Source organism: Diuraphis noxia, unplaced genomic scaffold (genome assembly GCF_037042655.1).
Source record: "Diuraphis noxia isolate RWA-SAM2 unplaced genomic scaffold, SU_Dnox_SAM2 contig0002, whole genome shotgun sequence".
NCBI classification, from domain to species: Eukaryota; Metazoa; Arthropoda; class Insecta; order Hemiptera; family Aphididae; genus Diuraphis; species Diuraphis noxia.
In genome coordinates, this window is record NW_028301712.1 from 30,775,929 (window position 1) to 30,803,244 (window position 27,316).

The window sequence follows — 27,316 nt, forward strand, 5'->3', positions numbered from 1 at the left end:
GTAATTTAAAAATGATTAGTGAACCGTGAAGAATACACGTTTCATCGACTGTTTGAATTTAAAAAAAAAATCAAATGCACGAAAACCTTCGGGCGGTTAAGAATTCAAAATAAAATAAAATATCGGTATAGACCACTGCGAGAGATTGTTTGCAAGATGAACTTGGAACCAAAATAATACATAATATTTTGATTTGATGAACGATTAAACAAATTTTAAGCTTTAAATTATTGTTTAGCATACAAATAATTTCATGACTTTCGGAGATAACAACAATTCAGAAAAAAATATATGTATATTATCAAAAAAAAAAAAACGATTATAATTTGATAATTTTAAAAGTTCACCAAGGACAAATTTTTCTACTCAGTTTTAAAAAATAATAATCGCATTATTAATGCAAGTCGACAATTGCAGTATAGCCTATAGGCGTGAACCTACATTTCTTATTAAGCAAATTTAACAGTTTAATAGTATTTTTTAAATATTATAAAGATATTTAATTTTTTTATTTCTAATAATTTTTTAAAATCAAAGTTTCTAAAAACTATTATAGTCGAACTATATAACGACGAGTAATTTAAATAATTTTTCCTTCCAAGCAATTATTCAGAAAACTTTAAGCCCATGTATATCATACGCTAACTTACAAACATTCGATACGGAAATCGTTATTTATAATATCAACAGTTGTACTTAAAAACAATCAAAATATAATATGTACCTACGAATGTTACGAAGTAATTCCTATGTAATAAAATCAAAAAGACTTAATCGCAAGAGTAGCGCCATTACTTTTGTCAAGGGAAATTACCGGTAATATAATAACCACCGACACGAATTCGTCGCATTTATTTACAGGTTTAAAAACGTAATGGTAATAAAAAATAAAAATACTATGCGCATATGTGTGTAAATTTGTTGAATTGGTCGTATTTTACGACGACTAGATGAACGGTAATCGTCTTCGTCGGTGGCGCGCGCCACAAGGACATAATATTAACTATCGATAGCGGCAGCAGAACACAACACCCGTTGAGACCGACGAGGACTATAATATATTAATATATATATATAATGTTATATACGTTATACAGGTACGATAGACCGGTGTCGTCATTATTATTATCATCATCATCATTATTATTATTATTATAAGACGGTCATCGTATTCATCGCGTTAAATTGACTGTGCGATGGACCGGAGCGGTTCTGCAGATGGAGGGTTAACCGGCGTGCGGTTCGGTGATATTATTATATATAGACAAGATGCGTTAATGTCTCTTCCGCGCGTTCGAAATAAAACAGTCATTATATACATTATTATACTACGCTTCGTCCTCTCTTTCACACTGTCCCGCCGTGTACCGGCTTACAAACACCGGTGTGTGTGTGTGTGTGTGTGTGAGCGCGACTCGCGTGTGTGTTTTTTATGGACACCGCGGTAGAAGTAAAAAATATTGCACCAGAGTACCGGACCATAAACGTTTCGGAGCATTAACATTCTTTTGAGGTTTTAAAATCGTGAGCCCTCCCGATAACATTTCATTTTTGTCATCGACGACGCGGCCCTCCCACGTAGGCAAGCACAGCGCTGACCATGCACATAATACTATTACATAGATCCTATGCCTTTCCATGCATAACACACATACAGTAGTAATGTAGTATATATGTACGTACAATATCATAATAAAACAACATAATATATTATTATATTCGTATAATAAAATATGCCTGTTTTTTATATAACATTACTGATGTAGTGTTGTGTGTGATCGAGCCTAACCGATAATTCATCATTAACATCGGACACGAAAATAGGATAGAAAACGGAATTATGTAGGTATATTTTTTACACACAGATCTATTTCTATCTGCTGTCAGTTTTCGAGGCAAAAGGATGAAAACGAACATTCAATGTTTTATTTTAGGTGTAAACGATACGCTAACTTCATCCGATCCAGTTCAAAAGTCAAGTGTAGGCTACAAGGATAAATCATAATATATCCATATACGTGGTTTATTATTAGGTAGTATTAAATATGATAAAGTTTATCTATATAATGTACACAGTTCGGACGAACGCGACGACGCAAATCAAACGGCATATTTATTTGTTCAAAAAAAACATATTGAACATTTTTAATCTTATTGAATTAAATAATTTAGATTTAAGATAAGTATAATGCAATTTAGCGATATAATACCTATTTAAAAAAATACGTATATCCAATTTTCTACCCAACACACTCAGTTCACATATTTCATTAAATTAGTTGACTGCGTAAAATAATCAAACGATTATATAATATATCGTACACATAGCTAGGGTTCTAAGCTATAATGAAATTCAATTTTTTGAAATATTTCAGGATACCTTCATGAATAATTCAATTTTAATTAAAAACTATAGTAGGAAGTACTGTTAACTCACCAACATAATTAATTGAAAAAATGTTGCTTATATCTTACATTATAGAAATGATATAATAATTTCTATTTATTTATATAAATATATAATATATATATATATATATCCTCTACATCGTGATCGGAATTAAATATTGATCATTTCTATTCAAGTAGGTATGAAATCAGTTTGACCATCTAGTGGTGATTTTATAAAAACATAAAAGCATGCAACATTTAAAAAAACTATATTTTTGTTTTAAATGGAAAATGTTCAGTTTCATAAGAAAAATCCGATTTTAACAACAATTTTAACACACTGCAATATTGGTGTACCTACATATTATTTAAAATTTGTCAGCCATTATACATTCATAATTCAAACATAATATTCTTATATATTATTGAATACATTTTAAATCATTCTTCTTTCTTCATAATTTAAGTGAAAATCACTACGAAATTCAATAATCAACTGACAATTTAACTCATTTAATGTAGAATATCGATACTTTTATAGTCATAAAATCTGACATGAATTGTATAGAAGCGATACCCTTAATTCTTATTTATGTACTCATTCAGCTGAACATCCCAACCACTTTAGATGCAGCCCTCGGTCCAGATGCAGACTCTGCTCTCCAAATTTTGACTTTTTTAAGAAAATATGAAGTGTACAATTTAATTTAAAATATTATATTTAAGATACTTAAAAAAAAAAAATGTAATCAATGTAACGTTTACGGCTAATGGCCGTTATCGCCGACGTCTTTTGATCAATAAAAAAAAAAAAATTCTTATTTTAATTCATTATAATTATTTATAATGATAACTCATGAATACTCATGTATTCGAATATATTTAAAATGTATATTAAAAAAAGTAGGTACCATAACAAAAATATTTTATATTTGTTTTCTGATATATTCTGCACTGCAGTTGAAAATAATATCCAATAATTTTATTGTTATGAAGCAACTTACTAACATTATGTGGAATACGACATAAGCAGTTTAAGTTTGATTATTCGGATAAGATAATATGCAAACTGAGCTGAATTTAATCGAGAAAAATAGAGAACACTGGCTGCCCGTCAAAATGTTAATGAGATTTTAGCAATTTACTATGTTCTAATACATTTTACTAATTATAGAGGTAACTCTATACAATCAAAAGAAACCTTAGTTCTAAATTGGTGCACCATATTTTTCAATTTCAAATGGAATAACTTTTTTTAAATTGGTACAATATATATTTTTGTTTTACAATACTTTCACCTTTTACTTCCATGAAAAAATAATTGCAAAGAAAATAACGTGTTCGATAGTTTCAGTAAAAAAGTAAAAAATGTAAAATTATGTCTCATAGAATTAAGCTTTATCGAGGTGACTTTGAATCTTGTGTCAAACAAGAAACATTATTAAGAAGACCTAGAATTTAAAATAATACATTTTAAACACGTAATAAATCAACAATTTAAATTGTTATTAATATTCCTTAATATGTCTAACAATTAAAGTAAGAACAAATATATCAACAATATTTTTTTTTTTTTTTTTATTGATCAAAAGGACATCGGTGACAACGGCCATTAGTCTTAAACTTTACATTATTGATTACATTTTTTTGGTATTTTAAATATGATAATTTTAAATTAAGTCGTACAATTCATATTTTCTTAAAAAAGACAAAATTTTGAATGTGGAGTCTTGATTTGGACCGAGGGCTGCATCTAAGGTGGTTGGGATGTTCAGCTGATCGAGTGCCTCTGTGTATTGTCGGCATTCTGTGAGGATATGATGAACTGTTAGTTCGGTGCCACATGTTGTGCAGTTAGGTTTTTCGTCTTTTGTCATGAGGTAGCCGTGGGTTAGCCGAGTATGCCCGATACGAAGTCTGTTAATGATAACTCTTTCTCTTCGTTTTGTGAGGAGATTGGGCCAACTGAATATGGTGTTTTTAATTTTTCTCAATTTAGTGGCTTGTCCGAACCAGTGTGCTTGCCATTTTATTTTAGTTAGTTCTTTAATTTGGTTTTTAGTGTCATCGAATGTAGTAATATTTAATAAGGATATATCAGTGTGCTCTGCTGCTTTCTTGGCTTCTTGATCTGCCTTTTCATTGCCCTCTATGTTGCTGTGCCCCGGGATCCATACTAGTGAAATTTTGATTCCTGTCTGATATGCTAGGCTAGTTTTTTGAAGTATAAGTTTTGCTATATCTGTAGCGTTGTAGGGGTTTTTGAGGCTCATGAGTGAGGAAAGTGAGTCGGACAGGATTAAATTGCTTTTGTGGGGGTTTCCATGATCGTGATTAAGTAATATGTGGTCTACTGTTTTGAGTATTGCATCAACAATATTATTCTTTAATTTAACATTAATAAGCAAAATTTTTAAACATATATTAACTACTAAATTATGTATATTATATATATTGCTCAGATTGGGAATTATTGGGTAGAGGAGCCCAATCCAACAATTTAAAAACTGCGATCCAAGTACAAAATTATTTAAAACTTTCTAGTTGGGGGCTTTGCCCCCCTCCCACACATACATTTTGAATCAATCCTACTTTTTAGTTTAGTTATACTATATAAGCTTTATTAATTTATTATACTTCAATTATAACATGTAAAGTTTTCCTCATTACCTTCATACATTCAGTCACTTAAAAATTCAATTCTTTAATATTATTATTATTTCCGTGTTGATGGAAAATGAAAATAATATCTATATGTTTCAAAAGGATATAAAAAAATTATCATAATATCCTAATTTATGATTCAGACGTATATCAATGTCAATATTGCAGTTAACAGTGCTTTTACAGATATTTGATGATACAATAAGTTTATTTTACACGTCTATGCACCAAAAAACTGCAGACAAAGAACAAGCGTGATAAAATGTAAACAAATTAGTGAAAAAATATTAAAGTATTAGGATATTAGGTATGTCTAAACTATAGAAAAAATAGAAAATTATTTTTGATATTAAAAAATTTAAAGTTCCCTCCTCTCAACCACGTTTGCGTTTAAACTAACAACAACAAATAATAATTCGAAGGAACAGTAAATACCTTTTTAAATTTTAATTAATTAATAATTTATACTGATTAAATTTTTGAATAATTATATTAAATGCTAAAAAAATATGTTCACTAATGTTATAGTATGACATTGTATTGAAAATCAAAAAAAAAAAGAAACTAGGTAAGTATAGTAATGTTGAAATCAATTTTAAAATAGATTATAAAAATAATAAATTCATGATACCTACGTAGGAACTTACTTGTTGCTTAACTTTAAATTCTACCTATACATTTAATTTTTACTTAGTTTAATTTAACTGAGTATTATAATTAAATAATTATAAAAAACAATAAACGCCCACAAAAATATAAAACTTTTAATAATCCATTTATAATGCAAATAACCGTTGCAGTGTATAAATAATATACAATAAAACATATTATTAGCTATTATTATTCTTAATATTGTCCTTGCCGTTTCCCGTTTTCCGTCTAGATTCTTAATTAATTTTAATTAGTTTTGAATAAAGTATTTAATTAATTTGTTTTTTTGGATTTACCTATGTTACTATTTTATTTTTAAATGTAATAAACTATTACATAATAATAATATACAAGTGTGTTTATGATCTATAAATTTGCCTTTAAATGATTCAAAATGGTTATAAATTTAAGAAATTCACCTTTTAATGGTTGCATTTAGCCGATAAAAATTCGAATGTATATTTGGTATTATGTTCAGGATTTACTGCACATAAATCATGATCAAGTATGATTGCATACATGTATAATATTATATGTATACATAAAAAATTGAATTTTCAGATTTTTATGAATATGGAAAAGTATTATAATATTGGTTATTCTAGATATGTGGTGTGTACTTTTATAATATATACTCGTGTATAACATACATTCTATTTTAATGATAAAAGCATTTCATACATTTATTTTATTTTTTAATGTTTGATCCAGTAAAAAAAAAGTAAAATAGACCATTAGATTAAACCTGAATAATGAATATAGAACTGGGTACTTGTGAAAAAAAAATATTAAAAACAGCATTCATAAAATTCTGTTCTTCATTAAATTAAATTTAAAATTATAAGTTATAACTATTTTTCGCAAACGATTTGAATAACATAATTATTTTACTAGATCTATATTTCTTATCGTCTTTTTTTGTTACCTAAACATATTATTTACAATCAAACGATATGTTAACTTACGAAACGTACGGCACTAATACACTATTGTTTTATAGGGGAGAAAAAATATAACATTTTTATTGTATAAAAAATAATAAATTATCCACGATAATTTGTAAAGGCAAGTTTCTGCGTCTTGTTAGTAAATACTTGTAAAATATTTCACGTAAACGAATCACTAAACTGTATTATAAATGTTTAACTCCTTTAATATAATAAATTAGGCAACAGTTTAAGCATATTATCATATTACAGTTATTACACTATAATAATACATATTTACACCAGTACTTGATGAAGAAAGAAGACCCACTCATTTGCGCCAGTTGTGGTACACTTCTATCTATCAAACACATCGTATCTGAATGCCGTTCCTTCGAATCGGACAGACGAGAAGCTGGAGTATCAAATATTATGTCGGAAGCCCTCCACCCAGACAACATTAGCCGCATGATGTCCTTTTTAATCAAGACCAACCTAATTAATAATCTATAATCTATTATGTTGTAATATGTGTAATATGTGTAATGTTTTTGTAAATAATGTAAATAGTGTATACAACAATTATAATTAACAATGTAAACTAAGTCAGCCAATGGCCTCCGCAGCCGAGGCTTATTTCTAATAAAAAAAAAAAAAAAAAAATACATATTTAATGTTAATCAGAATATTGTTATTATATTAAAAATAAATAATTACCTAAATAATAAAATACACTAAACTGTACAATTAGATTTTCATTTTTAATGAACTATAAATATGTGTAAAACAATTGAGTAAGTGTGTTTGTAGACCATTGAAGTGCAGCCTGTTGATATTGTAATTGAATTTCAAGAATTTATCATCTTAATTTATCCCATTTTTAATAATTAAAGAACGATTTTTTACATTTCTACAACAATTTTTTATCAACTACCTTTTTCATAATTTTTATGAAAACGTTATTATTTGAAATTAGCCTTTTTATAACTTTTAATAATATATAGGTTTACAATATCTATAAAATAGTAAAATGTCTGTATGAAATGATTTACTATAAAATAAACCAACACATTTTTTAAACTGTTTTCTGCTTTATTTAGATTATAACATAGTATTAGAATTATTTACTTACAAATTACCTACTTTTAATATCATAAAATTTATAACGATTTTTATTAGGCAGGTATACAATGAATTATTGAATACAATATACGTATTTAATTATCTTTTTTAATAATAATTAAAATTGCGTTGTTTGACTTTCTGTAATTGTATGTTTAATTATTATGTATCTATTCATTATATTATTAATATATCAACAATGTATGTAAAAAATAAATGAATAAAAAAATAAAAACCGAAAAACCGAAAAAAAATTGGTTGTTCAGCTATAATGTATTATACTAGTAGGTATATAAATTTCAAGTATATTCAACAGCGCAAGAGTACTAACGACTAGCGGTTGTATTTTTTAGATGGCGTATTGTAAAAAAAAATAGGTAACACGAGGCTTATTTGACTGTGTTTCCCACGAAAAAAAACAATTAATACATAAGCGCACACACAAAAATCCATTACACATTAAGTAGAATAGCCATGTATGTGTACTGTGTAGGTCAACGGAACACGAGCCAGCTACGTCGATGTCTATTTTTGTTTTTTTGACCGATGCGTGTTGTTTAATGTTTATCACTAAAGAACCCCAACATTGGTTGGTCCGGACAAACAGTAAAAAAAATACTCAATGTAATACGTTTATTATTTTAAACAAACTTAATAACGCATGCAATAATTGTTATATTTTTTCTTACACCGGTCTATTAAGAACCCTAATAACATAGTTTCAATGGAAACCATTACCATTTATAGATTTTTATCACACCACGTAGTCTCATAATATTTTACTAATTTTTTAATAATTCAAGCTTAATTTGATAAAATATCAATAATCACGCTAATATAGCATTCGTTATGTGTATAGGTGCATTAATAAAAACATAACAATTCACTTTTATTTGTTTATTTGTTTATAAGAAAAAAAATGCATATTGTCACAACTTTATACTTAATAATGGATTTAAATTTATATTATTTTAAGTAGGTTACTTATAAGTTAAAAATAATTATAACCAGTTATGACAATTTTTCGGAAACAAAATCACAAAAAAAAAATGTTATTTAAAAAACTAGTATTTTGTTTACATAATATACCATTAACTATACTGAATAGTTTAATGACTTATAGCTACGTGTAAGTACGTATGGCAAATGGCAATTACTTTAAATAATTCCAAACAACTGAAGGAAATATATTAGACCTAACTATTTTATGGCATCTGAGTGGGTTTCATCTAATGAACAAATTATAATATACATACATCTATTATTCAATAGTATTGTAAGTTATAATAAAAATATTATTATATTGTGTAGATACTGTAATATTTAAGTATTCAGTTTTAAATATTTTATATTAAAATAAAGGATAAAAATAAATTACGCTAAAAATTTGCTATTCAAAACTAATAGTTATTATATAATCATGTTTTAATGTAAATATTTCATATCTAATACGGTACTTACGTATACTAAAACTAATAGGTAAGACCATTTTCATAAGAAACTGAAAAGTTTTAGGTTAATTAAATGTTTAAATATTTAGTAAGTAATTAAAACAAAGATTTGCTCTCAACACAAATTTAAGTTTATAACTTACAAGTTTAAAAAATTTAATATTTGTTTTGCTTATCTTTGTTATACACTGAATTATAAAGAACAGTATTATCATGGTTAAAATAAAATTTTTTAGTAAAAATTAAAGGTTGAATTTTTTTATCACAAAATTTATGAAAGTGTTTTTAAATAGAATAGTGAATAAAATGAATAAATGTATTATATACGCTTAGATTTCAAAGTTTCTACATGACTATAACACAATTCATAACTTAAAACTTATGAATCATAAATAAATACATAACTGCATTTCCTAAGAAAGTATTTAATCTGCATTTACTATTGTTTAACTGTTAGTATCGTATAGCAAAAATAGATACTAAATTCTACAATAATGTGGTTTGTTATTTTTATTATCAAAAACAAATGATGAACTAGTAATAAAGTAACTAATATACGATTGAAATATTCATGCGATTCATACAAATTTAGTAATCTGTTAAGAGGTGATATTATAAAGGTAGGTACGGTCAACATGTTGTTTTTCGAAAACATACAATCTCTATATTTTATGATAATACAGTATGTAAATATAAAGACATGTACACAATATTTAACAGTAAATGAAAAAAAATGTATGAGTGAGGCTAATGGGCGATCCGTTGATAAAATCTTCTGAACTTGATTTTAATTAATTAATTTTAAGAGATCACTATACCATCGTCATTTGAGAAAACTTGGTGAATTGTTGTTTAATATTAATATTTTTACTGAAATAAAAATCCTCTTAAATGGTAATTATAATGTAAGAAATTTCAATCAGCTACCTAAACACGAATTAAATTCGAGCGTGAGCTATTTCAAAAAAAAATGTCTTAATCAAATGGTCGAATGCCTAGTATCCACAACCATTGCTAGATTCAATCATCGTTTCATATATTATAAACAACGTGCGTAGATTATTTTACCATACTTTGTTTTTATAAATAATAGTTCATAAGTATCTAAAAACCGAACAAAAAAGGGAAGTAAAGTTTATCGAAAAAAAAATAGTAATTAATAATCAAAATATTCATCGAGACAAATTGACAAATTATAAAAAATAGTAATATCGTCGTCACACGAATTGTAAACGAAATCGGCAAAAATATACTATAATATTATTATATATGATTAGGATTTTAAATTGGAAATATTTCAATGAAATTATAAAAATACATATTTTTTAAATGTATTTTTTTTATAGATGATTAGGAATGATTATTGATGACACACAGAAAATATCTATAATGAATGACTTATCAACCAAGGTTTACAAATTACTTTAATATGTTAATGGTAATAATAAATTAGGTATAAAATACTAAATAATATTATATGATTGGTTAATTTATCACTTATCAATTGGGTCTCTATTGGCTGTTAACTATTGCATATTAATTATTTATTAGTATATTATATTCGATATGATAAACCGACTGTTTAAAATGTTTTCTTGATGTAAATTTATGACAGTGAACTTTTTGACACAATATATACATCTTTTTATATTCACATTAATGCAATATTTCAAGAAAAGAGAATTGTAAAATCATTTAATATAAAAGTTGGAATAGTTTGTAATTAATATTTAATTAAGTTGTACTAACATGCTACTGTACAAGGCTGAGCGAGTAAATTTTCTTATTTGAACCCTAAAAAGTTTGAGACTTTAAACTGTCAATTAAAAAAAAAAAACAAATTTACTCAGTTAAAAAAGTCACTTCAAATGATTGATCGAATATAAAAATATGTATTAAAAGATTATTATTGAAAAAATATTAACTCACAATAAAATTCTGTTATTTTTTCATGACAACACGTCATAGACATATTATTTCGCAGTAAAATAAAAAAAAAATACGAAGAGATAAAATAAAAATTTAATTCGTCTTTCTTGTACACAAATTATTGTACTTACCTAACTCTAATCACTCAACAATTTATGGTAATAATACATTTTAAATATACAATTTGATTTTCAAACTTGGACTATTATTGACATTCGACTTCGCCGTTGCAGATAATAATATATGCGCTTGAGATGTGCGTTATTATGATATTACGCACCTATATAAAGATAACAGTTATACCTGTGAGTTATGACGATGACGACGAAAAATCAACAGCATGTGTGCCACGAATCGAGGGTGAGCGCGTCCCTCTTGTGTTGTTTTTTACGGTTTTTAAGCGAACTCAAAAAAAAAAAATAAAAAAATAGTTATAATTATTATTTAAATATTTATTACAGACGCGTTGCAGCGGACGGACACCGCGACGGCACCACTCCGGACTCCGATCTGGCCGGCAAGTCAAAAGACGATATTATATTTTGCAGTTCAGTCGGCGTAGTATTTAATAATCATTATATTATTATTATTTTTAACTCGACGCGGTCGATGCGGCTAAAACCCGCACACCGCCGCCGCCGCCGCTGCCACTGCTGACATATCGTTACGCGAATGTACTACCGTAATATACTCGTCGTCGGTTATAAATATACGTATTATTAAAACGTCATAAAAACGTTTTAAAAAATAACTCGTTATATTATTATGCACTTCTCGTTACATTATTAAATAATAATAGTAATAACAATATATAACAATAACGAGTAAGTACTTAGATTATAATTATTAATGTATTTAACTAAAATATAATACCGCACAACAACGCGGCCTTTTGACTCGGCAAAAAAGCCCGTCGTAAAAATCTCGTAAATGTATTCATTATAATATTGTATACATACCAAATATATAAGACGTATATACCTATACGTATACGATTGTCGTACGCTCACCGACTAAAGCATCATTGACAGACGACCGCTGTCGTAATAATAATAATATTATTGTTACGATCACGATCGTTATACTTGTATACATTAACACAGTAATATTATTATTATCATCGTCATGATACGCACTACGATTGCGACCAAAATATATCGAGACTGTACCGAAGATCGACGGGGCCGTTCCAGAATCGACGTCAAGTCTATATGTGTGCCCCCTCTCGAATCATCGACTAGCCATCCCACCATCCCCATAAGTCACGGTCACAGAATTTACGATTGCTATAGTAATATTATATAGGTTGTACACTCGTGGAGGTGGTTACTGGAGGTAGTACTATATGTATTATATATTCTCTGCGGTGATCGTGATGGCGAGTACCTACCGCGTGAGTATATAAAATAATTGTGATTAACTCAGATCGTAATAATTTTTATTATGTACGTTGAATACGATGTAATATTATCATCATCATATTATTATTGTTGCTATGCGTATACCAAAACTACATCTGTAATATTCGCTTTTGTATACAGCAGGTACAATAGGTACATATATGACTATATATAATACATCGATAGACGTCACAATGCTCGAATTGAGAATAATTAGAAGGGGGATGCCAAAAATGTTCTTTAAAAATGTGAATGCCGTAATATTTAGATGATTATAATATATAAAAAGAAATAGAAACACATGTTTATTAATTGAAGGTGGTAGACTCCATTCCTCCTCAATTCAATCACTGTCAGTAGATGATTTCATGGATTACCTGGCACCATAGAGTCTAAGGCATAGACAAATCAATTGCTTCAAGGCAAATGGAATTTAGTGAAAAAAAAAGATAAGGCTGTGGCAGTCAACTTGTGTTCTGTTAAGTTAAATCAGTGTAGTTAATAATGTTAAGTTATATGGATTAAAATAAAAGTAAGAAATTTGGTTATTATTTTTTTTTCATTACCTGGTTTACATAAATGTGCTAAGTGAATTTCAAATTTTTTAATTTTACAATTATTTCTCACTCGTTAGAGAAGTAAAAATGCTCTTATCATAAACTTGGATCTGTTTGATATACTTAGGAAATTCAAAAATGTACTGTGGGTAACATCACACGTGGATCTGTGTTTCAATCTTTTATTATCATTATTATTTTTATTATTATTATTATTATTACTATTACACTTTTTTTGTGATAAATACAAAACAGTATTAAGACATCGTGGAAATATTTAGTAATGAACTAATTTGTATGCTTTATTAAGGTATCTGACTACTAAAGTACTTATCTGCATTAACGAATGATGAGCGTTGATGATAATAACATATTACGTCATATTATATATTATATATAAATAATATTGTTTTGTTGCAGGCGCCTCGGCCATTTCCTTGCGCACATAATAATATCATAATATAATATATTATATCATTTCCTAGCAAAATGCTGTTTCGATCCTCAAATAATTGTATAATAAGTATTATACGACTCTAAAAAAAACTCTATAGATCTTTAATATTTTTACCAGTGTGTGATGTAATACAATACTGCATGAATCACAGTCGTATATTCGATATTAATATGCTGATGTTACGCATTTACGATAAAACTACCGTATAAAAGAAAATCGTACTAACGTTTGGTAATTGGTTCGTCATCAAACCTACTACTCAATTAATTCTACCTATTATTTTATCAATAAACGAGTAGAAACAATAAACAAGTTAGGAAATCTCGCTCTTCTGGCGTGCTGAATTCCTATAGTTTCTGAACGTACAACGCATTAAATTATAATTTCATGTACAAATTTAAAATCATAATTCGGTAACTTTTGCATTTTAGTTTTTGGTATATATTTTTAATTTTTAATATTAAATACTAATATTTTGATATTTTACTAGTATACAGACTAAAGTAAATTCATATAGCCTGCTATATATGAATTTAACAGTTAAAAAATAATTTATTTATTCAAATGTAGAATTCAAATATTTATGTTAATAAGTTTCTAATTTAATTTAATTTTAGTTTAATATTTTGAATTATAAATAGATGTAAATTTATTATTATACTAACATCTATTAAAATGGAAAAATTCATATCAACAATATCTAGTAACTATTATATATAGATTATAGGTAATTAACGGGCGGACTAACATAATATATGAGAATGTGAGATATATACTATATAACTATATAAGATATAAGGTATACTAAACTTGTGTTTAGAAATCTAAAACTGCGTTTTTATATGCGCTTTTGTTTTTTTGTTGTTCGGAAAATCATTGTTTTTGGTTTAATCAAAATCTGTAAAACAAATAATATTATAAATATAAAAATGGCAGTTTTACCAACGAAAAATTGAAAGTATTCACTTAAACATTTTAATCGACTGATCTTATTACTATTAATTTCTAAATATCTGTCGCATTAGCACAACTAGCTAGTGAAGGGTGAAGGATCATTAGAATCAGATTTTACTGTTGATTAGCTGCAGCTAATTCATTACTTTAAGTATCCAAACTCGTGCACGATAAATTCATATAATAAAAAAAATTCTCGTTTTATATGTACTTTTAATGTGTATATAATATATATATGATGTGATACGATACATAAATATAGGTTTTATAAAATACGTATGTACCTAACTGGCTAACTATAGTCGCATTCATCTTTAGCTGCATTAGTAACGGTCACTAAACTAGATATTATATAAAAAGCGATTTGCTTTAAGATATTTTTTTCTATTCAACGGTACTTATATCCGTCAGTTGGACTCGTTTTCATCAGTTCCTAGAAAATTTTAAAACTATTTTCATATACTCGTAATAATATTAAAATTCAAATTATACGCGAATCTAAAATAAAATAAAAATAGAGACTATAAAGACAGATTTTTTAATTACAAACAAAAAATAAAGAAATTATCATATTTTATATTTTTTGTATTCTTTCCTCGTATATTCGTAAAGAGGCCAAAGTACAACTTACTGAGATATTATGAGTTGATAAAATGAAAAAAAAGTGGTTGGGGAAAGGTATTTTTTTAAATTACCAATACTTGAGTGGTCGTCATAAATAAACGACTAAAGGTACAATTAAGTCTTTTGTCAATCTTTTTTGGTATTAAAATTTAATATGTATAATAATAATAATAATAATAATGATAAATTTGATATTATCAGTAATTGTTTAAATCGTACAATTCCGATTACACGGCGTCGTAGATAGGCCACCAAATGTTTCTCCGTTGGATAAAAATTAACCTAAAAATGATTTGTTTATAAGATAATAATTGCTATTATAACCTACTTATAAAACCTACTTGTAAAAATAAAAGTAAATGTTTATTTTATAATAAGCAATTAAAATTACATACAGAACAATTATTTTCAAAAACAGAGTTTAAGCCTTTATTTTTTATCCTCGATCCCCCTATAAATGGTTCTAGTCGTTCTAGAGATGTCCCTGGTCGTGAGTATCAAATGTTTGCTTATATTTTTAAAGGCACTTTGTAGTTTATATGTCCGGGAATAAAATTAATTCCAGCCTAAACAGTTTCCAAGCTCTCTTGGGTCTGTTCTTGACAGATTTCATAGTATAGTAATTTATATGACAGATTTGTTCGTTGTGGACATTAACCATGCCACAATGGATATTTAATATAGGTTATACAATTTTGTTAGAAATTGGATATTTTATTCTACTTTGACATATAAAATATTATAATATGTTATAATATATTGTTACATAACATAATACCGTTAAAGTTTATAATACCCTAACCAGCCTAATTTACATATAAATGACAAATGTTTAGTTTTTATACACATATGATGTTATACATTTTATAAATATTATTTTTTATTCAAATAATATTGTAACTTAATATATTACGTTTTTAAACGAACAAAATTATAAAAATTACTCGTTTAGTCACGTGATTAATGTTACCATAATATTACTATTTTTACATAAACTATATAACATATAAGTACCTATACGAGATGACGTAATGTACACTAATAATATATTGATCGTGAGAACTTTTAAAGTGCTGTGAGTTTATAGGTGGGTACCTTGGTACCTATTATTTATAAACCCACTCTTTAAGAGAAGTATAACAAATGCATGATGAGGCTACTGCCTACCGATTGGCTATTTTACATACAATGATCAGTAATAGGCCGAGAACTTAACTATTGTTTCTACATAATAAATTATTATTAATTATATTAATTATTTAGCTTATATTAAAGTAAGCGATTAATAAGTAAATAAAATAGGTAATATAATGATAATTATTAGATAAAGCCATAAAGGTAAAGAAATACGTTGCATATATAGGTACTACGCCCCTTCTATATAATAGTTAAAATGCTAATTAATATGTATGCCAGGATTTTGGTACTGTAGCCTCTATGGGTCAGCCTAGATCACGATGAAAGGCCACTATGTATTATATTTTAAAGTTACTAATCGTGGTTAACATTATAAATATAATATTATTATGAAAACAACATAGATAATTTGCCACACGAATATAATTAAATTTTACAAGCTTATACATTAAAACATTACAATTATTGTGGCTTGGTGAAGTGCGGTCGTACGCTCAATCTGCGGAAACGCATTGAGCGTACGTACCGGCCGCAGTTGCTAGCTCCCGGATGGGTGACCACCCGGGATTTTTAGCAACATATCCTTGCCACACATACATAAACACGCGTTACAACCCTACCCACTTAAAAACCTACAAACAAATACAAAAATAACCCCTACCGTACCACCCCACACCCAATGGTCTATGTTACCGCGGGTTCCCATAAAAAAAAAAAATTACAATTATTATTTTTCATCTTTTATGTTTGAAGTCAAAATCATGAAATTTGAAAATTATTTTATAAAGCTAAAAAATGTATAATACTTTAAATTGGCTTTAGTTAATTTAATGCAACATTACTTGCATGCCTAATTTAGGTTGCTTAAATCTAAAATTAAAAAAAAATACAATAACACAATTTTTTTGGAATAAAATTTCTTTTTGGAGGGTAATCAATAGATACGCAAAATAAAATTACAGTTATTGATACATATATTATTATTAACTATATTATACACAAATTGCAGGGTTCATTTTAATTGCCACAGAGATTATATTCATATGATTCAAAAAGTATGCCAGTATTGACTAACCTGTTAAATACTAACTATATTATGTAGGTAGCTTAGTTATAATAATTATTAATTAGGCCTACTTATGGGAATAGGGACATTTCCCGTCCCTGGATTTTTTAGTATTGTTCATATTTAATTTTGCTTTGCATTTGAATTTTTAATTATTTAAAAGTGAAGTATTTAATAATTTTACCCGCCCACTCCAAAATGTTTTACAGGTACACCTTACACCTCTATTAAGTATATAGCCTATTTGTGAATTTTATTATAAAAACAATTTCGATGGTAAAAAGATTTATCTAAGTCCAGTAGTTTAGTTTTTATAATTTTTTTTAAAATTCAATATTTTTTTGGTTAAATTAGTTTGGAACGCAATAACTTTAAAAAAAATATGATTTTAGAGAATTTGCTGACATGAGTATATTTCTTAAGTTATTTATTTATCATATAATATTAAAAAATGTTGTCATACAATAAATTGGCATAATTTTTTTAGTAAGGTCTTTCTGTTACACCCTGTATATATTACAACATATTTTTGGCAAAAATTGGTTAGCTTACCGTATTACTTATATAAAAATAAATTAAAACCATAATACCTATATAAAGTTATTTAATATTAATATAATAGGTATTACAATTACCGTTAGTTATTTATTAGTACCTATACATATAGGCCGGTAAGCTATTTCCACGCAAAAATCGTTTTTCGTAAGTATTTGTATATATCGTATAAGACAAGGATGACATAGGTGATAAATAATGATTTATGATTAAATTCGAATTACAGCAATGGATATCAACCTGAGGAGCACGCCCATTCTCCTAAGGGAGGCGTGAACATTTTTATTTTATTATTTACAATCCGTGTTTGACAGCACAATAAGTAAATTTGAACATTCACAAAAAAACCATGAAAGATGAAACCGTTATTTTTGATTATTTATATTTTATCGGGCATTATTGTGTAACTAATACTAACTTTACGTTATCATCATCTTCAATAATTCAGTGCCAATAAGGCCAACCATCTCATAATCCGTATTTAATAATACATTTAAATTTTAATATTTAAAAAAATTGAAAATAATAGGTTTACTTTGTTTTAAAAAAAAAATTATTTGTTATACATAATAATATTTGTTTTTCTATGCCTATACGAATAAATTCATTAAATATTAATAAAACTAAACGGGAGCTTTTTTTTATATTAATCCAATAACCGACATTAAGCTGTATACTGTAACTGTAAAGATTAAATAAATACCTATATTGGCTATATCCTTTATTAAACATCATACTTCAATCTTATGGCACGGTAAGGGGGCGTGACCTTATGCCCTAATAAATAATTTGAAAGAGGGCTTGGGCCTCAAATGATTGTGAATCCTCATTCCTCACATTACACTATTACAGTAACTAACTAATTATCTTATACTACATTATCAACACCTTCAATCATCTTCTTAACTGCAGAGAGACTTTTCCGTTTTTTTTTTCATTATATAATTAAGCTTATATATTGAAACAATTTTTTGTTTGCGAATAAAAAACAATTTAATACAAGGATCTTCATAAGAAAAATAATAATAATAAAGTAATTAATGTTGTTCTTACAACATAAATAAATAAAAAAAATTAATTAAAGTTATTAATGCTGTTCATTCTTTTATTTTGAAGCAATTTCGAAAATATAGTAAAAATTATTTCTCATTCATATTTAACATTTAAACGTTGACAAAACTCGTAAAAATTCCAATCAAAATGTCATCAAATAAAAAGGTTTTAAGGGAGATCATAGTTAAACTAGTTCAAGAAGACAGGCATAAACTCGATTTTGGCTCGGACTACACAGTTCCGATAGTTGCCTTTGAACACACAGTTCCGATTTCCCTCGGTTCCATTGCATGCCTGCCGGCTGCCACACTTCGCGCGTATTACCCACACACAAAAATGACGTATCGACTAAATAGTTGTTTTGTATACGTCGTAGGAATATGGTCAAATCAGACATTTCACTAAATACCTATTTGATATTTCATGTTATATGATTATATGAAACATTTAGTATTGTTTTAAACATTTAATTATATTTTCTATTAATTATTTATTGTTATTTTATAAAAAAAATTACTATTTATGATTAAGTAAAAATGTAAAATATATGTAAACAAAAAAAACAAAAATGTAAACATATGTTTGTAAATGAACTATTTTTAATTTCGTGTCCATCGGTATGAGTATAAAAAATGAATAAAAAATTGTATTACAATCACAAATTGTTGTTTATTTTTAGTCATTACATGTTATTGTTTGTTGTCATTTTTTGGAACATTTAACATTTTTTAAAAACACGAACACCGACCGGTTTGGAATTGCTACTTTCTCGCTTGACAGTGACATTTAACAAAACAAAATGTTTCATTTTAAATATTTTTTTGACTTGAAACATGCATTTAATTAAATGTCTAGGTGGATAGTGACTATAATATATCTATAATGAGTTTATGACTCAGTGGCGCAACCAGAGTAGGGGATTGAGGGTTGTGACCCTCAAACCCTCTCCTCCTGAAATATTTTTAAAAGTTATACATTTAAAAGCGGAGAAATTTTTTTGTTAATTAATTTTTTATAGGAATAACCCCTCCCGAAAATTAATCCTAGTCGCGCCACTGCTATGACATATACATTATATTCTACCGGAACCGTCGCGTGGTAGACCGGATGACCGTAAGTTGATTTTAATTTTAACGATAACAGGCAAGTGCATCTGACCGCTAGATGTCTCTTGCTTTACTGTTCTACGGAGGAGGGTGATAAAATTGTACCGCATGTAATAGAATACCTATAAGGCTATAATAAAATGTACTAAATAGTAAAAAACTAATGAGTAATGACATTGATTTTATGATATACCTATTCAATATTCTATATTTTAAAATCAATGCTCAATGGTAATAACAATACTATCTAATATAAATTGGTAAATTAGTAATTAAATAGCTGATCATCGACCATCATATACATTGATGTTTAAAAAATGATTCATAAACTATCAGAATATTCATTTTCATTAGTATTTATAATCATTTTTCTTTGTAACCACTTTCCCAAAAACCCATAGTATTAAACATTAAAAAATATCCTATAAAAAAATAATCTATCTTATAACTTCATATAACCTATAGTTACCTATTACGTATTATTAGCAAATAAAAATGGTTATGACTTATATTTGAAATTTGACAATGATGTATTTACATTTTCGTTAACATTCGAAACGTTGATTACTATGTCTTATTCAATGTCGAAGTAGATACGTTTGAAATTTAATATCTACAGTGAAAAGATTTGCCTGTTTTTGTTATAACTCATAACATAACATCTTAAATAAGCCTATACTATCTAACCTTATTTTATTTTTTATATTTATAAATTAAATTTTATGATTGTGAAATTATATTGCATGTTAGCTTTAGCCTATAGGGCTATAGGTAGGTATCTACTTTAATATCTGATGGCTGATGATGTAAGACAATGGCGCTGAATGAAATTCAGACTGGTAGTTCAAATAATTTGATTGAGATTGAACTACCCACCCTTTCAACCGACTGAGAAAAAGGCTTAACTAATTATATATAGGTACATAATTTAATGACATTCTTGTGTTTAATAAAATTATAGCCAAGCAAAATTAAGAAGTATAGTATTACTCAATTATTTTACCCACCCATCCAATTTTGAAAGCTGTTCAATTGGACTGCCTAAAGTACGTATTCGGTGCTAATAGGTACTATTGTAAGTTAGATTATTAAATGTTTGTATTAACAATATTATTAAATAAAATAATATATTTGTTTTATTCATTTGTTTCTAAAAATATTGTAGGTATATAATATATTAGTGTTGAATGTTGCTATATTGCGAGTTTAAACAAATAAATAATAAATAATTAACTAATCTGTTTAGATTATAATATATAAGTATAAATTATAAACTTCACATTACCTAATTATTATTTTTCGATTTAACTGAAAACATGCAGTTATTTTGATGAATACTTGAAGTTGTTGAGTTATAAAGTTAATTAGAAAACATGAATAACTAGAGTGAAGCAAAATTAAGGTAAGAAATATAACAATAACTTTCAAACTTGGCGTAGGTTTAACATTTAGTAATGTACACAGTTATTTGGTAGGTATCTACATAAATTTAAATAGAATAAAACCCATTAAGTTGGAAAATTGAAACAATAAAAACTACCTACCTAAGTCCTAAATCATATAGGCATGGTTGAAAACTGATAAAATAGAGTAGGTATATAGAGTGTATAGGCTCTTTATTATTGTTAGGAAAACTGTGTGTTACATTTTCTGGTTTTAGTTAGGTACTTATACAAATTAAAAATGTTATGAATCTTTCATTTAAACATGTAGTTGGCAAATTGTTGTAATTTAAAAGTATTTTTTTAACTCCAAACATTTTGGATATTAGTCAGTCGATAAGTGACAATTTGAGTGAAGATCGTGGTGGAAATGTGTGCTAATTCCGTGATGATCAAATAAAGGATATATGCAACAAAATTTACAAAATTCATAACGTTTTTATTCGGCCTTGTAATTTCTAAATGAATTTGTGCAAATGATAAATGTACTTAATGCAAAGTACGTGCTAATTTGGTATAGAAGAACATTAAAATTCCTAAATGGGTGTGGTTGGCACATTGAACTATAATACTATGGCTATACCTTAGTGGCTTAGGTTCATACCTATGTACATCTGTGTTCTGTAGTTGGGTACAGTGGAACTCAACATTTTATTGTGAAGTGAAATCTAGGATTGTTTAAAAATTCTAAAATTATGTAAAAATTATATATAGAATAATTAGAACACCTGATTTAACTTTGTTAACCTAATAACCGCTACTTCTTAGTTCTTAAAACTCGACTATACCTACCCACCCATTTAAGAAGTGAATATATTGCTTTAGTGCTTTACATGATATATATGAGTTTAGCGCTACTCGTTGGGTATATACCAATATATCTATTATACAGCTATAAGCTATTATAATTTGAATAATAATCTTGGAGTAATTATTTAAAGTATTACTATTACAGATACATTATATAGCTATATAGCAATGTAATAGTCTTATTGTAATTCATAGTAATAAAATAATTAATAGGTAATATACTAATATATTTGATAAACTCTTTCATTTTTTGGAGGAAATAGGATTGTTTTTCAGTTTACAAAGTATATTCGATAAGTATTATCACTTGTTAAACAGAATATTTTATTGATAATTCTGTGATCGCGATTCGTGATATCGTTAATGTAAACGACTCAAAATATTGACTTGTAAAAATTAATTATAATAATAATTAATAATGATCTACAGTGTTATAATTTGTAGTTATGAACTTATGAACGACATGTATAATAATAATAATTATAGATAATTATTACTTATTAGTAGGGATAAAAAGTAAGATTCAAGATTGTTTTTTTTTTAATGTTCATAGGTAGTTCCACCTGATAAATAGTTAGTAATATATTTTAACATAAAAGTTTTTTTAACTGCATAATATTTTGATTTTTAGCTTATGATAATAATTAGTCTGTTCTCTAATTAATGTCTAGAAATATATTTAATAAGATGGAAAAAATTTTAAAGCCAATTGGTTGTGAAGTGCGAGGAATTGACTTAAAAACTGAAAATAGACCTGAAAGTAATGTTTATTTCTTATATTCACTAATAGGAATGTATCATTAGTTATACTTTTTAGACAGTAAATTAATATATCTACTTGGGTACCTGTATAGTCAACTTTTAGTTTATTTATAGGCATTATTTAATAATTTTTATTCTGTACCTTAATTTTACAGTTATTAAACAAATACAGAAAGATGTCACTGAACATAGAATGTTAATATTTAAAGATCAAGGAATCATAAGTGGTGATAGGCATGTTGAGATCAGTCGTTGGTTTGGAGAATTAGAATCAACATTCTACAGGCATCCGAAATCGCCTCATCTTGATGTGTTTCGAGTATCTAATGATAAAAATGAAGGATGTACAGGTATATTTATCTATGATTATTAACAATATAGGTACACTTTTTACACAAGTAGCTTAATTAAATCTTGAATATTTTTTGCCTTTGTTAGATATCTATTAGACATTAGTACAACTTAACTATAATTTCATAAACATTGTACTCCCATAATAACTTAAAGTTATACAATAAATATTATACACATACCTAAATCTTAATTCTCATCTGTAGACTGTAATAAAATAAACATATCATTGAACTACATATTTGAAGGAAACTTCTAAATGTTAGAGTAACTAGCATAATCAATTAGGTGGCACTGCTGGGAGCCTTCCTTCTATGTAATTAATGTTATTATTTTTATTTTTAAGTCACCACACTTACTTATTATACACTGTATGTATAGATTTTATATAAACTTTTATCTTCAATAAAAAAAAAAAATTTAAAAAAAACTAGCATAATAATTAATTACTGTTAGAATGTAAGTATGTTAATATATTAGAGTGTTCATAGAATTAACAGATCTTCAGTATTGGTATTATTAATAGTAAAAAAGATTGTTTTGTTTTTCAAAATTTAGCTACAAATTATCAAAAAAGTTATTTTAAACAAGAGTATTCAAAATCTGTGTTCATCTAACTAAATTAATATCAAAAGAGATAGCATAATCTTGTAATTATTGTTATTATTTACTATATAAGGTGTTGGGAGATCAGGTTGGCACATAGATGGAACATTCCAACCAGCACCATTTAGTTATTCTTTATATCATATGGTGTCAGTACCTAAAGAAGGACATACATTATTTGTTCCACTCACCGAATTAATTGAAAGTTTGGATAAAGATACATATGACACGTGGAATAAAGCTTGGATGGTCAGTGATAGAAGATCATCGCCTATCCATCCACTGGTATATAGTCATCCTCTAACAGGCAAACCAGTATGTATAATTAATAACTTTCTTGAAATTATGATATTTATTATTTGTTATAAATTATAACATTATAACAACCATAAGTCATAACTATAGGTATTGTGTTTTCATTTGGGAATGACAACTGGTTTTATTTGGAACTATAAACTTCCATCTGAAACAACTGCTAGCCATGAAGAATATGAAGCACTTTTAAATTCAATAGAGAGTAAAATAAATCAAGATAATGGAAAGTATATATATATACATAAGGTATTGTTTTTAGTTTGAATTTAAAAAAATATTATAATTTTAAAGGGGGATTACTGATTTTTAACATATTTTTTTAAATTATTCATTATTGTAGTTTTAGAGTATTATAAAAAAACAATAAAATCTATTTAAAACCAAATACCTACCTATAATATAAATTAGAACCATTTATTTGGCCATATTGACTTTTGTTATGTAATATGGCATTATGGCCCCCCACAAATAGTAATAATGTTGACTCCTAGTTTATATTGTTAAATTGTTTTATTGTTGAAATTGTTCCTCAAAAAAAAAAAAAAGGAAAACAATTTTCATAGTTAAATAATATAATATTTATTTATTTCAAATATGATGTATTTTATTTATTCATACTGAAATTTTTGTAACATTGATTCAATAATTTTATAATACATGTAAATGTTACTAAACAAAAAAGATAATAATTTTTATCTGGATAACTATTTTAAAACATCATTGTTTATAATATATTATACTCATTTAATTTTTTTTGTTTAGTGGGAACCAGGCGATTTCATTATATCTGACAACTTAGCTGTTGGACATTTTGCTCATTCAAGTACACAGGCACCCAGAAGTGAAGTTGGCCTCAGAGTACTACATAGAACTACTGTTAAAGGAACACATCCACCAAAGAAATAAAATTCGTATTTTTTTAAACCATACTTGCTGTTAATATAAAGGTTTCTTAATATTTATTATATATTTTATCAAAAAATATATAAATTACTATATTTTTTTTTTATTAGGTACCTATTTTTTTATTTATCTTATAATAAAGCTAATATACTATTCTCACTTAATCAACTCTGAATAAATCAGTGATAATACCAATATGTTCAAGTGGCATTACTTATATTTTATTTTTTAGGATACTATTGAAATAAACAACAAATTACAACTACTATTTTGTTATATTATTTATGCATAATGGTTATCATTATTTAATATTCATTAACTTTATCTTTCATTATTGGTATTTTTAGACGAATTGCATCCTTATAATTACAATCCAAAAATAAGTGTGATGTGCTGTTGTAAATATGTGCCTATTTAAAATAAATCATGGCAAATTTTCAAATAATTATTGAGATGTTTAATTACTATTATAGTTTACTTATTATTTGTATAGTAGGTTTATCTATATTTCTTTTAAAATCATTGGTACCTACACCTAGTTATTGTTTTAATTTTGAATATCTAAATATAAAAGAAGTCCTTGGTCCATAATCAAATAGCAGCAACATACAGCTACAGCTGTGATAGCTAGCGACTATAAATATTCATGATACCTTCTTACCACCATGCAAGATGCATTAAGGATTTTACAAAGTTCACATGGATTTGTTGACTCATGGATAATAAATATATATATATAGAGCTGCATTGATTATATATAATAAAATAGTTATTATGAATGGATACAATAATTTTATAATTTTATCAAAAAACAACCCAAATTACTGTGTTAAAAATCAAGGTAAGTGTGTGTTTTACAATAAACAACAATTAAGATGAGCATTATTTAAATCACAGTATTATTTAATATTTTATTTATTTACTTACAATTAATTAATATGAAATAACAGATACCTAGGTACCTACTCAGGTGATTAAAACCAGTGACCGGGATTGTTTTAATTTTATGATTAATTTAACTTGAGGGGAACTTTAAACACTATTTTGGTCATCAATCTTCATATTAATAAAATAACAAATATCAAATAGAATCATATGGTGTAGAAATCTGAAGCATATGACAATCATACTTCGGAAAAATACCTATGCTTGAGAGGTGGTGGATGATTTTCAATCCCTCTGGGCACAGGGCCCTGGACAAGGCTTATCTACTGTACCTACTTCATATTTGATTATATTATTAATTGATTTTAGGTTCCCGGACAAAGTTTCAGTTCAAAAAAAAGTTGTTGCTTATATAAAATACATTTGGATGATTGATCACTAAAGCCTAAAGGTATAATGTAATATAGTATTATTTTATTATTATTATACAGGTATAATTTATATTTATTATATATTATACATATTGTCATGTTAACAGTTTAACACCAATATTTTAAGAAATAAAAAAAACACAAATATCTGAAGTTACTTTATACTTTTCTCTTTTATGGCTTTTTATAGTACAACTACTGAACTACTTACCTAGGTTTAAGTACCCATAGCCTATAACCTAACGGTCCTAACCTAACCTAACCTATGACCCATAGGTATGGTTTATGCACAATGTGATATATCATATATAAGTTCTTAAATAAGTTTATATTTCAAAAAAATAAATTCTAAATAAGTAGTATTGATCGTGCTCATGCCGTAATTTATTATGGTAATCTACGCATATTATTATTTATAAATACAACGCGCACATATTATTAACGGTTCACACGTTTTATTCAATGATTAAAAAAAAAAAAAAAAATAGCAGTCAGAACTCGGATTAATTACATACCTTCAGTGGCGCCGAACTAATTTTTTTTAGGTGTGGCAATGGACATTAATTTATACCCACCCACCTACCTAAGCGCTTTGAAACCTAAGCCGTGGGGGGCTAAGCCCCCCACACCCCCCCAAAGACACTACAGATTTTTTAACTTAGAAAATATAATTTTAATAAATAAATATATAACCCATATATTATTTACTTTATTTTTGCATTATTTCAGTAGGCTACCCCTTTATAAATGTACACCCAAAAAGTGGGG

At 26.8% G+C, this 27,316-nt stretch overlaps 3 protein-coding genes across 8 annotated transcripts in view; 1 reads left to right on the forward strand and 2 right to left on the reverse strand.

Annotated features, from left to right (window-relative positions):
* LOC107163278 (PFTAIRE-interacting factor 1A) overlaps nt 1-11,658 on the reverse strand; it is a 54,274-nt gene extending 42,616 nt beyond the window's left edge. For 2 of the 3 annotated variants that reach the window (XM_089219057.1, XM_089219056.1), the window contains exon 1: nt 11,438-11,656. The gene's annotated coding sequence lies outside the window, so the exon portion shown is untranslated. Of the gene's footprint in view, nt 1-11,437 lie in introns of all 3 variants that reach the window. The other variant, XM_089219058.1, reaches the window with a different exon arrangement.
* LOC149058337 (uncharacterized) lies at nt 3,790-4,664 on the reverse strand. Its single transcript, XM_089218360.1, has 2 exons — nt 4,133-4,664; nt 3,790-3,842 (listed from the first exon to the last, which is right to left on the reverse strand). Exons 1-2 carry the CDS (start codon nt 4,662-4,664, stop codon nt 3,790-3,792), a joined length of 585 nt encoding a protein of 194 aa, XP_089074486.1.
* Nucleotides 11,659-22,654: 10,996 nt separating the features above from the next.
* Nucleotides 22,655-25,497, forward strand: LOC107163274 (uncharacterized). Of its 4 annotated transcripts, none has more exons than XM_015510608.2 (6): nt 22,655-22,811; nt 22,927-23,055; nt 23,213-23,407; nt 24,088-24,329; nt 24,420-24,575; nt 25,092-25,497. In XM_015510608.2, the coding sequence occupies exons 2-6, from the start codon at nt 22,959-22,961 to the stop codon at nt 25,233-25,235; spliced, it is 834 nt and encodes a 277-aa protein (XP_015366094.1). In that variant the 5' UTR covers nt 22,655-22,811; nt 22,927-22,958; the 3' UTR covers nt 25,236-25,497. The 4 variants fall into 4 exon arrangements, with proteins under 4 accessions (XP_015366094.1, XP_089077295.1, XP_015366096.1 ...); XM_015510610.2 differs by having other exon boundaries at nt 22,657-22,811; nt 22,967-23,055; XM_015510609.2 differs by lacking the exon at nt 22,655-22,811 and adding an exon at nt 22,848-22,868 and having other exon boundaries at nt 22,967-23,055.
* Nucleotides 25,498-27,316: the final 1,819 nt, after the last annotated feature.

Excerpts from the sequence above, each read along its gene's own strand:
- LOC149058337 (XM_089218360.1), bottom strand. The coding sequence starts at position 4,664 with ATGAGCCTCAAAAACCCCTACAACGCTACAGATATAGCAAAACTTATA. Across the intron at positions 3,843-4,132 it reads CACCTTAGATGCAGCCCTCG|GTCTTCTTAATAATGTTTCT; the intron begins GTCCAAATCAAG and ends TTTAAATTCTAG.
- LOC107163274 (XM_015510608.2), top strand. The coding sequence starts at position 22,959 with ATGTCTAGAAATATATTTAATAAGATGGAAAAAATTTTAAAGCCAATT. Across the intron at positions 23,408-24,087 it reads TAAAAATGAAGGATGTACAG|GTGTTGGGAGATCAGGTTGG; the intron begins GTATATTTATCT and ends TTACTATATAAG. Across the intron at positions 24,330-24,419 it reads ATCCTCTAACAGGCAAACCA|GTATTGTGTTTTCATTTGGG; the intron begins GTATGTATAATT and ends TCATAACTATAG.